This window comes from Clinocottus analis, unplaced genomic scaffold (assembly GCF_023055335.1).
Source record: "Clinocottus analis isolate CAN_PGR_092001 unplaced genomic scaffold, fCliAna1.0.p SCAF_26, whole genome shotgun sequence".
Lineage (NCBI taxonomy): Eukaryota > Metazoa > Chordata > Actinopteri > Perciformes > Cottidae > Clinocottus > Clinocottus analis.
Genome location: NW_027175998.1, coordinates 4,225,126 through 4,239,218, shown reverse-complemented (window position 1 = coordinate 4,239,218; position 14,093 = coordinate 4,225,126). Strand labels below are relative to the sequence as shown.

The window sequence follows — 14,093 nt, the reverse complement described above, 5'->3', positions numbered from 1 at the left end:
ATGAAGACTCTGATCCTCCTCTCCATCTGTGCCCTCCTGTCAGTGTGCTGGTCCATGGGAGGTAAGGACAGACTCGTCCCATCGCCGCAGTGATTCCTGAGATTTACCTCCGTCATTTGGAGCGATGCAGACGTCTGCAGTGTCTCTACTAAAGTGTTGTTCTCTGTGATTCCCCAGCTGTTGAGCCAGAGGTTGTGGTGGACCCTGCTGCCGACACAGAGGCCGACGCTTCACCCGCTGACCCCGCCGACATCGCTGACCCCGCTGACTCAACTGACCCCGCCGACATCGCTGACCCCGCCGACCCCGCCGACCCCGCCGCCGCCCCAGATTCATCCTCCTCTTCCTCCTCCGAATCCGATTCGTCCTCGCCGTCCGACTCCAACTCTTCCTCAGACTCTTCCGCATCTGACTCCAACTCCAGCTCCAACTCCTCTTCCTCCTCCTCTTCCTCTTCATCCTCCTCCTCCTCCGAATCGTCCTCCTCTGAGTCCAACTCCTCAGCATCCGACTCCTCCGCCTCCGACTCGTCCTCCTCTTCTTCTTCGTCCTCCTCCTCCTCATCTTCATCCGAGTCAGCCAGCGCGGAGGTCATGCAACATGCTACAGGTAGAATCTTTGCATGGTTTTTAAACTATTTAAAGTTTTGACTGTAAAACCAAGAAAATATATATTTTGCTGAATGATTTCGTGCTGCTCGTCCTCGCAGCGTCTCCTGTGGTGATGAAGAGAGACCTGGCTGCTGTTCTCCTGAGGAGGAGACGAGCTGCTCCAGGAGGAGTCCTCACCCCCTTGCAGCTGGAGAGGTACACTTATCTACTCTGTTCCTTAATGCAAAGTTCCTGTTAGACAAAACAACCCAGAACCCAGAAGTCTGGGAGGTTTTGCATCCCTTCTTACCCCCCCCCCCCCCCCCCCCCCCCGCTCTCCTGCAGCCTGAGCGAGGTGTGTGAGCTGAACATCGCCTGCGACGAGATGGCCGAGACCGCAGGCATCGTCGCCGCGTACGTGGCCCACTACGGACCCGTCCCCTTCTAAGATGAAGAGGCCAGAACTGTTTGTTTTTTGTCGCAGAACAGTGCGGCAGCAAAAGGTTTGGCCCATGTTACGTTATGATGCGAGATGGAGATTTTATTTTGAATGCGCACGTCGTTGCACAAGTGACCGGCTTTAATGGTCGTGTAAGAAGAGGCCTCGTCCAGGCTTTCAGAGAGAGGCACATGGAAACACAAGCCTGTGAAGTATTTAGGACACAAGATTATATTATTCTCTACGTCCGTAGTATAATGCAATGAACAAGTGAAGATGTATGTTAATGTATTGGTGTTTTTTTACTTTGTGCTTCAGCATTACTTCAATTAGAAGTAGTAGTTCCAGTAAGTAGTGGACGCAGTGTTGAGGCGCTGTAGTTTTAGTGTAGTGTACAGTGTGTGTAGAATGCACATCAGTTATCTGTAAGGACTGTAATCAACTGCCTCTGGGTTTGAAAAATAAATTATTTTGTTTTGTCAAATTGTTTGTCTTTCCCTTGATGATTAAAATGTTTTGATGGGATTCTGATGAAATGAATGACATCACACAGGTGAGCTTTCCCTTCAGGTTCCTCTCTACAAATGACACCTTACGCATGCAAGTAGTCCTGAAATCCATTATTATTATAGATAATATTCCATATTATTGATGCTGACTAAGATATATTCTGCAGAGGACTAGAATGAGATTATCTCTCATACATAAACATGCACAATACACATGGCTTCATCATCAGACAGAGCAACAGTGCTCCATACAGCAAGCATGCTGTTCTCATTTTGACCACTAGAGGGCAGCGTTGATCAGTCAAACAGGTGAATAAATTATATGAATATTAAATTATAATCAAATCCCGACCGAAATAATCATATACATTATACACAACATTGTCCAGATTCCCACTTTGACATTTATGGATCACATTTCCATAAATTGTGATTCTAATAAGACGTAATTCTGCGCAGAGAAAAACCAAACAAAAGGCCTCGCTCTATCGGTACATTTCATTCTTCAAACAAGATGCTGGAGATGTCAAAAATATTCTGCCTCAAAAGATGCCGGAGCGTGAAAAACATTGCCGGGAAGAGATAAGATAAACCGTGTGCAGCCTCATCGTCGGGCGTGGCCTCTGCTCATTCACTGGGGCGGAGGGACACGTGGATGAACCGCTGTGTGGCCGACTTAGTTCAGCCCAGATTAGATTAGCAGTTATAAGAAGTGTGAGGAGATTTATGCATTGCTAAAAATCCCTTCTTGCATTCACAGTTTGAACAAAATAATGCCTCCATTCATAAAGACCAGTGACGGTGACTTCCTGTTTTTAATTGGACGGTGCAACCGATTTACACATTTAGTAAATCTTTACTGAAGCGTTCATTAGGTTTGATGGTTAAGTACCTGTGCAACAATAGCAAGTAAAAGTCCTACATGCATTAAGAAAATACTTCTGTGTATTACTGTGGAGCTGATGAACTTCAGTACAGTTAGTTTTTCCAGTGGTTCCCAGCATAGGGGTCGGGTCCCCTTCGTAGGGTCACAAGATAAATCCAGAGGGTCCAGAGATGATTAATGGGAGAAGAAGAAAAAAAAGACCTTTTTTGTAGGTCTTTCAAATATTTGCTTCTCTGAAATATTGTATACTTCTACCTCTTTGGGCCATGGACAGGCATTTGAATGAAACCATGCGAGAAGTTGAGAGGAAATGTCTAAAAACTCCCCGACAAGATATTGCTTTTTTTTTTTTATCTCTGAGAAGTCCCAAGCTAAAGCGTTCAGGTTTTAATGCATGACGTTGGGTGTGACCTCAACATGTACTTGAGTACAGTACTTGAGTAAATGTACATATTCAGTCGACCGTGTAGGAAAGAGTCTCGTGGTTGTCCGTACGCTGCGGCACAGTTGTGCGGCCTCGATATTGACATATTGATAATCCATCTCATGTCATGTGCAACTTTGTTAACAACATGACAGCACAACAGCGTCCTGAACATGGGCTGAGTTTCATGCCCAGATACCTAAAAAACACATCAAATAAAGGTGATTATTGTTGATAACGTTTATGATACTTTGAGATAAGGAGCGTGTTTGTCACGCTGAACTGTGCACTGAACTTTTTTTTCTTAAAATTCTTCATTTCAATCATGCTTCACTATAGATAAAACTGACAGGAGAGCAATAAATAATCCCTTATCATAACCATTATACAGGGTTAAATAGATTGGATAATGAGGAAACCTTTCAAACGATGACTCAAGGGGTTCCTGGAAAAACATCTTTCAATCAGGTACCATTTTGATTTATTTTATTTCAAAATCATCATTATGGAGACAAAATATACAACTTTTAACATCAAAAGTCAAAATCAATTAGTTAGATGCACATTCATCTGTTTTCAAACTACATATTCCTTGAATACAATTATCTGTCTGAATTAAGAAATATTTTTTACACCTTAAAACGATGCGATAAGGATCTCAAGGTGTCTTTTATACACCGTAAGTTAAACATCCGCAAGTTTAGTGCGGATGTGATCCTGGCTGTCTCTACCCAAAGACTGAGTGGACGTCTACAGCTGGGAGAGTTTTTTAGTGTCGCCAAATAAATCTGCTGAATTTCTTCCATCGTCTATATATATAAAGTTTATTTCTGCAGCACACCTTTGAGACAAGTTTTCAATCACACGTGCATTAAACAAGGTTGATCTTTAGCTATACATCTCTTCTAAAGGGCTGGTTCATCTGTTTCATTTATGGATAAGGCCTTTTTGTGAACTGGGCCGTGATGGTTTGTCTTTTCTTTTTTTAAGTGGCTCCTCCGAAGCTGTTCCACTGTGTATTCCACTGAGTTTCTCATTTTAACGACATAAAATACAACACAACATTTGCATTGTTCTGCTCTTTCAATAACTGTTCCCTCCGAATGTCACATACATTTGTATTTCAGCATATTAGTAATCTCATAACAACAAATCCATCTGAACATTTTTAATGGTGATTTATTCTTTCATGCTATCAAAGTGACACGTTATTCCGCCTATTACAGCGAGAGTTAGAGACAATATTCTATTTATTTATTTACTCATTGTATACAAACCCCTTGAAAATTCCTCCATGACACGGACCTCTTCTTTCTTAAATTCAAAACCCAATGCACCATTTAATTTTGTTTGAGTAATATTACTATAAATTGCAGTGTTTAGCTGCTTAAATTTTTTTTTTAAATGAATTGAAAGTATTTTGTGAGCCGTTTTTAAAATGTGCGTGTTAAGCAGAAGCCAACTGGTTCGATGCTTGAGGTATGGAAAGTATTGGAGAGATGTTGTGGGATTTGTTGACAAAAGTAAAAAAGCACAACCCTGTGCTTTAAAGGTCACTTCACTTCTTGTTCTTTAAACGTTGAGATGTGGAATTCCCTATATAACCACTCCCCATCTTACTTGAAAGTAATAACATAAATATTTCAGAAATTTTAGAGTTTCATCAAAACGTGTTTGGTTCTTGTCCCATGACCAATGCACTTCTTTGAATCATACACAAATAGTCACACACGTCATATGTGTACCGCAAAAAAGTCGGTTTACAAGCCGCTAGTACCTTCGGTGGGTGTCCCCGCTAGCTTGTCGCTAGCTCGCCGCTGTAGTCAGCTAGCGCTGCTGCTAGATCTCCACTAGAGCTGCTGCTAGATCTCCACTAGAGCTGCTGCTAGCTCTCCGCGAAAGCTGCTGCTAGATCTCCACTAGAGCTGCTGCTAAATCTCCACTAGCGCTGCTGATAGCTCTCCACTAGAGCTGCTGCTAGATCTCCACTAGAGCTGCTGCTAAATCTCCACTAGCGCTGCTGCTAGCTCTCCACTAGAGCTGCTGCTAGCTCTCCACTAGCGCTGCTGCTAGATCTCCACTAGAGCTGCTGCTAGCTCTCCACTAGAGCTGATGCTAGCTCTCCACTAGCGCTGCTGATAGCTCTCCACTAGAGCTGCTGATAGCTCTCCACTAGCGCTGCTGCTAGATCTCCACTAGAGCTGCTGCTAGCTCTCCACTAGCGCTGCTGCTAGATCTCCACTAGCGTTGCTGCTAGCTCTCCGCGAGAGCTGCTGCTAGCTCTCCACTAACGCTGCTGCTAGCTCTCCACTGGCGCTGCTGCTAGCTCTCTACTAGCGCTGCTGCTAGCTCTCCGCCAGCTCACTGACAACCACCGAAGAAAGCGGACCATCGGCGGCTCGACTCGGGCAGTGGGGACGCGGGCAGTAGCAGTAGTAGCAGCAACAGCGGGGGGCTAGCAGCAGCGCTAGCTTGCTACAGCGTGGACACCCACCGAAGGTAGGAGCGGCTTGTAACCCGACTTTTATGGTATGTACATTCTCAAAGCCGAGTCATTTTTAGAATCTTCAGCTCTAAATCCATCTCATCTTCCACCTCTTTCTCTGCACTCATTGCAGGGTTGTCATACACCTCTGTGTGTGATTTATTGTTACTTCCCGCATACTCTTCCTCGGCGGGTTCTTGGTCCTCGGCAGCCAGCTGGCAGCATTTGCAGCAGCAGCAGCATTTGGCGGTGCACACACCAACCACTTTGTCCCAGGGAGCCAGGGAGTGGGCCCAGAGAGGGAGGAAGTCCCAGGATCGCAGCGCTGCAGGCAGACACCCGGGCTTCCTTTTCTGCAGCGCGTTGATCACCAGGATGACGACCAACAGGATCACCAGAGGTGCGCCCACGCCCACCAGGACCTGCCAGCCAGCCAGCGACAGGCTGAAGATGAAGAGCGGTAAAACTAGGAAGAAGGTGATGATGTAGACGGCAGCAAACCAGCGGTAGGAGGCCGTGATGTTGCCCAGGCTTTTCGCCAGCCGGATGGGGATGCGGGTGAAGGGGATTGGATACCACAGAAGGATGCCGGAGATGTTGAACAGGAAGTGCACCAAGGCAATCTGGGAACAACAATAACACACTTCATTGATATGCTTCAATCATTGTTTTTCTCTTCATAAAATAAAAATAACTTACGATGATACTAACACACTGTATTTGATAAAAAATAAATGGTGACAGTTTATTTCACAAGTTTGTAAATTCATAGTAATTTCTAAGGAAGTTTCATGGAAAGGACTATGTACAATGTATGTGACATGTGTTACTCGATAAAAGAAGTATTTCAATAATACACTTCCAACTATTTATTCTAATTAATTCTCAGTCAACAGTTAAACATGTAGAAAAACTACAAATCTTGTCCAAGAGTCTAAAGATAAGATACAAATATATAATTTAAAATAGGTCATTTGGATATAAAAGTTTAAAATCAAAGCAAAGGGTTCAAAGGGTCTGTGTGTGTGTGTGTGTGTGTGTGTGTGTGTGTGTGTGTGTGTGTGTGTGTGTGTGTGTGTGTGTGTGACTGACCTGTAGCGCATTAGCCAATGTGTCTCCTGGACTAGCCATCGCTGCCAGGATGGCTGTGGTGGTTGTGCCAATGTTTGAACCCAGAGACAATGGGTATGCTCTTTCTATGCTGATGACACCAATACCTTTTTTTTTTTAAACAGGAAAACAAGTTACGTTCTTGTGCTCGAGTGATCCCTTTTGTGCAAAAATGTTATATAGATAACAAGACATAGAGATGAATGCAATGGATGGATGACCTCACCAACAAGTGGAGTAATAGCAGAAGTGAAAACCGAACTGCTCTGCACAATGAAGGTCATTCCAGCTCCGACAAAAATGGCAATGTACCCGACGACCCAACCGAACGGAAAAGGGAAATCTGCACGCGCACAAAAAGACACACAAACGTTCATGTATTAGTAACCAATGCTGTCGCTTTGAACGCGTTGCACATGCACAGTTTGCTACTCGCCGGTGTTGAGGATCTTCTTGATGACTGCAGCCACCTGCCCCTTCAGCATGGAGTTGAGCAGCTTGACGATCAGGATAAGGCAGGAGCAGAGCACCAGCAGAGAAAGAGCCAGCAGGATCATGCCCACTGCCAGGTCAGACAGGTTGGCATTCACAAAGAGATGCTTACCTGTGGACACGCAGAAACACACATGGAAGACACAACCAGGTGATGCTTTCATCCTTCGTATTTTCACGCTGTACAAATAAAATTCATTCTAACCAAATGGGGTCAGAAAATTTCTGCAAAGTTCCATTAACACGAGGATGATGTTGCCATAACTGCACATCTCAGCTGTTTGGTTGAATGAGGCCATGCTTATCATGGTGAGAATATTGTGCATTAACTTAATTACTTAGATTACAACAAAAGGAGTATTAAAACACTGTGACAACTGGTCTTACATTTCTCGACATTGTAGGTTTTGGAAATGTTCTTTAGCGTGAAGGTGTAGTTGCCATCGACCCAGCAGAGCGACGGGGACGTGCAGTTCTCAATGCCGGGAACTGTGACGTTCATTAAGGTCTGAAACGCAGCAGCATTTTGACAATAAGACATCTAATCCCCTCCATGCTTTTGAAATGTTTGGCACGCCGCCGCTGTGCTTGGGTCTTACCGTGTTGGTGAAGGTTCGGCACCATTTCTTGATGAGGCTCTTGTTCCTGGCTTCTGGGTCTCCGTTGGCAATCCCGCTTATTACGGACTCGTCCAGCTAAGTTGGAGGGGAAAGAAGATGCGGAAATGGAAAACCAAGATATAGGTGGTTGTGTTAACTGTTATGTTATGTTACATGGCGGTATTTTGTTTCTGTGTTACACTGACCGTTTCTTTAACAGAGTTAAAGCAACACAAATTCCAAACAAATGTCTGAAGTATAATGTCAGCGAGGCAGTTTGCAGAAGCGACATCATCGGGTGTGACATGTCACCTGTATAATGGACTCAGTGAGGACGTCAGTGATCACGTTTAACAGGGCCGGGGCCTCTCCACTCTCAATGTTGAAGGAGTCGATGATGAGCTTGGTGACCACGTACAAGTAGCCAGAGGCGACTTCCAGAGGCAGCAGCACGAGCACAGAGAGCCAGTTAAAGAAGTCGTGAACTGTGGCCCCCGCAAACGCCCTGGGAATGTCCAGAAAGGAAGTAGATAAATGTAAAGTAAAATTATCTTTGATCTTTCTAATGGGAGCGACATATTATTGCTGTCCAATGAGTCATTGTAACAAGTTAAGGATAACTATTTAAACAGCAGTAGTGGAGCACTCCTGAAGACTATTGTTATTGTGGATTCTTACAGTTTATTTATATTACTCTTTTTTACTATGTGCACTTTACCCGTTTGCTGCTGTAATCCTACAAATTACCCCACCGCGGCACTAATAAACTAATATCTTATCTTGGTGGTTTCCCCATTTTGTGATTTTTTTTATCTTGAGGATCATAACTTACAGGTTGAAGAGAAACAAGGTTGTTTTTTTCAAGCTTTTCGCTAAACGACATGGTTGTACTGTGATGAAACACATCAATCCATGCATCCATTATCTGTAACTGCTTATCCTACATGGGGTCGGGCTGACCCCCGCTGACATTGGGCGAAGGAAGGCTGCACCCAGGGCGGGTTGGCCAGCTCACAGGGCAGACACGTAGAGACAGACGGCCACATACGGGCGTTTTTGAGTCATCGGTCCAGCTGCATGTCTTTGGACATTGGAAAGGAAGCCAGAAAAACACGCTGACACGACTTGTCACCAATGACAATCAATGCTGGTGTTGATATTTACCTTTTAAACCAAATTTATTAAAAAGTCTGCATTTCTTGGTTGAAAATGGCTAAACACGACATCCTCTGACTCTATGGATAAATTTAAAGGATGTTAAAATCTTCTTTATTTTCCAAGCTTCTTCCGCCTTCATATTTGCTGACGCTGCATTAACAAGAGGTGAAAGAGGTTTTATCTTTCAGCCTCTTGCCCACTCGATAGCATTTTTCTGAATGATGCAGTGTGTGTGGGCTCAGACCTGGCGGTGAAGTTACACCTTAAATATTGAATATTTGTCATTTGTCTGATAAAGGGAAGAATTTCATTTTGAGCATTAGATATTGAAGGCCTAAATGTATTTTTTTTTAAGTTTTCTATGGCTGCATGTGAAGTCGACGGACACAGCAATACAACATAATGCAAAGGAGAGTCAGAGGAAGCAATCCATCAAAGACAAAACAATTACCTGCGAAAGGTGTTGCGGTCACCTGCCTGCGTCATGGCGACCAGTGTGTTGGTGACAGAGGTGCCAATGTTGGTGCCCATGATGATAGGAACAGCCAGCTGGACCGTTAACACTGCCAAAGCAACACAGGTCCCCTTCATCATCATCATTACCATTCATGCATTCTGTACATGGATGTATGTATGTGTGCGTGTGTGTATGTCGTTTGAAGTTTCACGGAAATAACTATTTTTGAGATAGCTTTTGATGTTTAAAGTATTTTTTTGTGTTAACAAAAAAATATCATGATTTTAGCAGTTGAAATCATGACTCTAGACCCTTCAGAAAGGATGGTTCCCACAAGTGTGGTACAGGTCAGTGGTCCCCATGGGGTCATAAAGACGGGTATGTGTGTGCGTGTGTGTGTGTGTGTGTGTCGTACTCACGTCCAGAGGAGACCATGCTGACCACTATGGAGGAGGAAGTGGACGAGCTCTGGACCAGCAGGGTGACCAGAACCCCGATGACCAGCCCGGCCAGAGGGTTGGACAGGACCGTGTTGTCCTGAAGGATGTCGCCCGCTGCTTTACCTGGCCGTGGGGAAAATTAGAACTTGTGAATATCAAAGAAAAAATTGCTTTTGTATGCGTATGTCTGAGCTACTGGGATATCTGAATGGAACAAAGCCGTCGCTCATGTTATCAGGAACAAAGTCAGAGTGTCGTCTGTGGTCCGGTTGACGGGCCTTCGTGACCGTAAAGCGTGACTGTGTTTACCTCCGACGAGCTGGAAAGCTGAGCTGAGGACGTCGAGGGAGCAGATGAACATGTAGAGGAAACCCAGCAGCAGGATGAACTTCCCCACTGACACCACAACTCTCCACACCTTCCCTTTGGTGCTCAGAGCTGGAACACGCGAGACATGAATGGGATCATCAAGCAAGAGGGAAAAGAGAAAAGTTTTCTACACTTTTATATTCGTCGTAGCAGGAAACACAGAGGTGTGATTGAAGCCATAAACATTAGCTGTGTTACATCTAAGCGTCTCAATGGGTTTGTCTAGTGAGCCAGCATGCAACCCTGGGACGGTTAAAGCTAAATAGAGCGCAGCCGCTTGTTAATATTAGTAATCACAGCTATGGTTTTTGCACTATTGGAAACACCCGGTGCCTGCAGTGTGTTGGCACAGCCTCAGCTGTTTGTCCGGCTACTGTCTTTATCACATCCATTACTATGCTTTCTAATCAGATTATAAACTCTGATGTGATTAACTATCAGTCTCTTGATGCCTTGGTGAGTTGGCTTAGAAAGAGTATGGAAGTTTTGAATCAAAGTAGATTAACTGTGACTTTTCTGACGCTGCTGAACGGAAGAAAAATATAGAATAATAATAATAATTTAATGTCAATACCTGTAGTGATAAGATTGTTTTGGTCTGAGTGTTGGAGGTATCAGCCGTAGAGAGCGGCGATATGATAAATATTATGTTACTCAATCCACGTATTGTGTTGTGAGCAGTTTCATGTAGGAACTATTTCAGTATTATTTTAGTTAGATTAGAGAAAAGGCAGAAGGCCAATACCTCCCAAAAATGAAATAGGCAAAATTTGAATTGATTCTACTTTGATTTGATGTTGGTGATTAAAACATAAATACTTACAAACACTTTTTATTCATTGCACTGTAAGAGGAAGTTATATAGATTGTGAATAAACATTGGACATATAGCTATGTGCTTCATTATTAGACTGCTCAAAAACAGTGTACTTGATAGCTCTGGAGGTTATGTAACGACGTGTGGGACACTTTATCACATCGACTGCAGGCTACGGAAGTAATCCATGAGGCGTGTAAATGTATTACTTACTGATCATGTACTGTATATCTAATCAGGACAGCCGTGTTCCTTTAACGGCACAAGGATAAGACAACACATGTCCGAGTTGTAGGAGCTATTTATTAGATATTATGTTATTTTACTTAATTATAATGGTTCTATTTTTGATGTATTAGAATATGTTTTTCTTTTGGTAGTTTTTAGTTAAATCTAAGTATTTGTAGTTGTAGTCTAGATTTACTTACTTGTTTGTTAATCGGGTAACGCTGTGGGCACCTTGGGTTTATATATAGGAGTAGATACGTACAGGACCAGCATGCACCTGGGTAGGCCTATGTTTTTTTTCAGGCAGCATGGGGAGTTATTTTGTTCTTTTTCATTTGTTTGCTTGTTTTGTTCAATAAATGATCAGAAAAACTGAAACCTGCACGGACAATGCATTCTTTTGCATAATCCACATACCCACGGTGTGACAATGTCCCTTTGATTTATGTTTATTTTCTTTGATTTATTGGACAAATGGCCTCTACACGAGTAATAATGTGACATTACGAGTCCCCACCTGACCATGGGACCCCGGTGTCCTTCAGCTCGGGCATGTCCCACAGGTCCTCCTCTTCCTCCACCTCCTCGATCAAAGCCATAGTGGAGTGTGCAGGGCTCGCTTTGACGTCTGGGACAAACAAGAACCCAGAATAAACCATGTACATTACATAAAACTGTTTTTTCAATATATTCATCGATAGCTAATACACTATGAACATTACTTATGGTCTTGCTTCCACGTCTTTCCTTGTGGTCTTCGTTGCCGTTTTTTTGAGCAGCTGTTGGCTTGAAGAAAAAGAAAATGTCATCAGGGTGGGGCTTGCTTTGTTTGTAACTATTTCAAGGTTGCATATAATTCTCTCTAGGAACTGTATGCAAATAAAAGCCTCGGTGCTTTTCAAATAAAGAGATTCCAGTGAAAACAAATACGTCGACATGCATCATACTGCTGGTCGGCATCATATCGTGTTATCAAATTTGTCAATCTGTTGCTTGATAATCAAGAGTCAAGATGTTTTACTGTCATATGCACAGATAGCAGACAGTTATTCTAGACAATGAAAAGCTTATTTTGCTCGGTCCTCTTAACACACGATTACAATAAACTTAAGGTAAAAAATATATTAAAAATAAGGCACAAAATATAAAAGATATAACAGTATTGCACAAAAATACGATAATAGCATTGCTATGATAAAATACAATAATAGTATTGCTCATTGTCTCTTAATACACTATGCATTGCTACAACTACTAAAAAAATCACAGTTGGACTATTAGGGCATCAGATTAAAAAGTGTCACACACACACGCACACACACACACTCACACTCACACTCACAAATAGACACTTTCCCCTCACATGCCGGGGTATTGATCGTAACGTCACGTGGTCTCGCTGCAGTAAAATTCCATTCACAACAGTATGTCATAGAAGGAAAGCTAGCTAAATTGATATTTTAATAAAGTGTTGCTTTTGGGTATATACATGTACTAATAATATATTATTACAACAAAAATATCTTTTATGTATAATTGACCTAATTACTTAAGTTCATAATATTAATACTACACATTTTATTGAAGATGAATTCTGTTTTTTAGTGGTCTTTTCCATGCTAAACGTCATATGAATATTAATACAGAGGGTCTAGCGGTCTGTCATGTATAGAGATTCATTTTGCCAGGTGAGTTCAGAGTCCAGGTGCACACATGCGTTGTGGTCTGCTTAGACGCTCGTACGTCATTTGTAAAAATATCAAGAATAAAAAACACTTAATTTAAATGTATTTCTATGTACATCATAAAGCAAAATGTAACTTTTATATGTTATCATACATTAAAATATGTTAACATCCAAATAGCAACAATGCTAATAATGGCAACATGTACAAATATTAACATTATGTCATTGGTAATAAGCTTAACAATAACACCATTTTTGTATTTTAATGTATCCTTCATGCATATTATTAAAAGTACATTGATACAAAATGAAAGAAATGCTTGTCCTCACCTGTGGCAGGCGGAGCGAGTCCATGCTGCCTGTGTGTGCTGAGCTCACCTGCAGGTCCAGGAATGAAGGCCGAGGTGGTTGAGGTGTGGGTGGGTGGTTGGTGGGTGGAGGGTGGAGGAGGAGGAGGAGGAGGGGGGGTTGTTTAGGGCAGAGGAGAGTGTGATGTGCACCGTTCACATCACCGGGGGACACTTCCGCCTCAGAGATAAGCGCACCTTACAAACCTCGATTATTCTTACGCTGACACTGTAGTAATCGTTCTGAGGAGATGTGTCGCAATCCAACTCACAAAGTACCTGATAAGCTTTGAGTCGGTGGTGTTTAAACCGTCACTGTCACCTGCTGTTACTGATATGTGTAACTCACCTAAACCCCCTGCTGGTTTTTACGCCGCAGATTCCTATGTGGTGCTAATGTCTTGTTAGTTCGCTTTGAAAATATGTCTATCCATTTTAAAATATTAATAGAAAAATTCTGCATTGCCTTTTAGAAAAGAAGAAAAAAGAATCGGTGATAGCTCCGGCCGGTGGCCCATGAGGAGAGGAGTGGCAGAGATGATGGCTCCCCTGGCCAAGGTTTAGTCCACTGACAGATAGACCACATGGTGAGGGGGGGGGGGGGGGCTTGCCGGGTGTGCACTGTCCCTAAGGTCTATTTTTGGCACACAATGAGATTTTCTTTTTTTTTTTGAGAGGAATCTATTGATTCTTTTAATACAGCTACCCATTGTTCAACACTTGAACATATCAATGACCCGCGTTTAGGCCCGTACAACTATTAATAATAAATTATTAATGATAACTTAGGGGAGAGAAAGACAGCCGAGGACACGCTGAGCCGATGAGTTTCCATGGAAGTTGTGACCTGACATTGTTAAGAGGGGGACGTCATCTTCAACAGCTTTTATCCGTCTTTCTCTCATTGGGACACACATTTCCTTTGTCGGAAATTAAATGAAATTAAATTCAGTTTATTTAGTACAGCCCAAAATCACAAATACAATATTTGCCTCAGAGGGCTTTACAATCTGTACACATGACATCCTGTCCCAGGACCTCTCATTGGATCAGGAA

General features: G+C 42.8%; 2 protein-coding genes across 2 annotated transcripts; one reads left to right on the top strand and one right to left on the bottom strand.

Moving 5' to 3' along the window:
* LOC137794941 (osteocalcin 2-like) lies at nt 1–1,038 on the top strand. Its single transcript, XM_068592103.1, has 4 exons — nt 1–61; nt 178–609; nt 710–806; nt 936–1,038. The coding sequence occupies exons 1-4, from the start codon at nt 1–3 to the stop codon at nt 1,036–1,038; spliced, it is 693 nt and encodes a 230-aa protein (XP_068448204.1).
* Nucleotides 1,039–5,303: 4,265 nt separating this feature from the next.
* slc34a2a (solute carrier family 34 member 2a) lies at nt 5,304–11,796 on the bottom strand. Its single transcript, XM_068591948.1, is given in 12 exon segments — nt 5,304–5,956; nt 6,426–6,550; nt 6,670–6,786; nt 6,880–7,047; nt 7,323–7,470; nt 7,472–7,630; nt 7,847–8,039; nt 9,144–9,255; nt 9,569–9,712; nt 9,899–10,027; nt 11,521–11,631; nt 11,726–11,796. Coding segments are annotated over 11 exon segments (1,944 nt in total). The 5' UTR covers nt 11,603–11,631; nt 11,726–11,796; the 3' UTR covers nt 5,304–5,389.
* Nucleotides 11,797–14,093: the final 2,297 nt, after the last annotated feature.

Excerpts from the sequence above, each read along its gene's own strand:
- LOC137794941 (XM_068592103.1), top strand. The coding sequence starts at position 1 with ATGAAGACTCTGATCCTCCTCTCCATCTGTGCCCTCCTGTCAGTGTGC. Across the intron at positions 62-177 it reads AGTGTGCTGGTCCATGGGAG|CTGTTGAGCCAGAGGTTGTG; the intron begins GTAAGGACAGAC and ends GTGATTCCCCAG. Across the intron at positions 807-935 it reads ACCCCCTTGCAGCTGGAGAG|CCTGAGCGAGGTGTGTGAGC; the intron begins GTACACTTATCT and ends GCTCTCCTGCAG.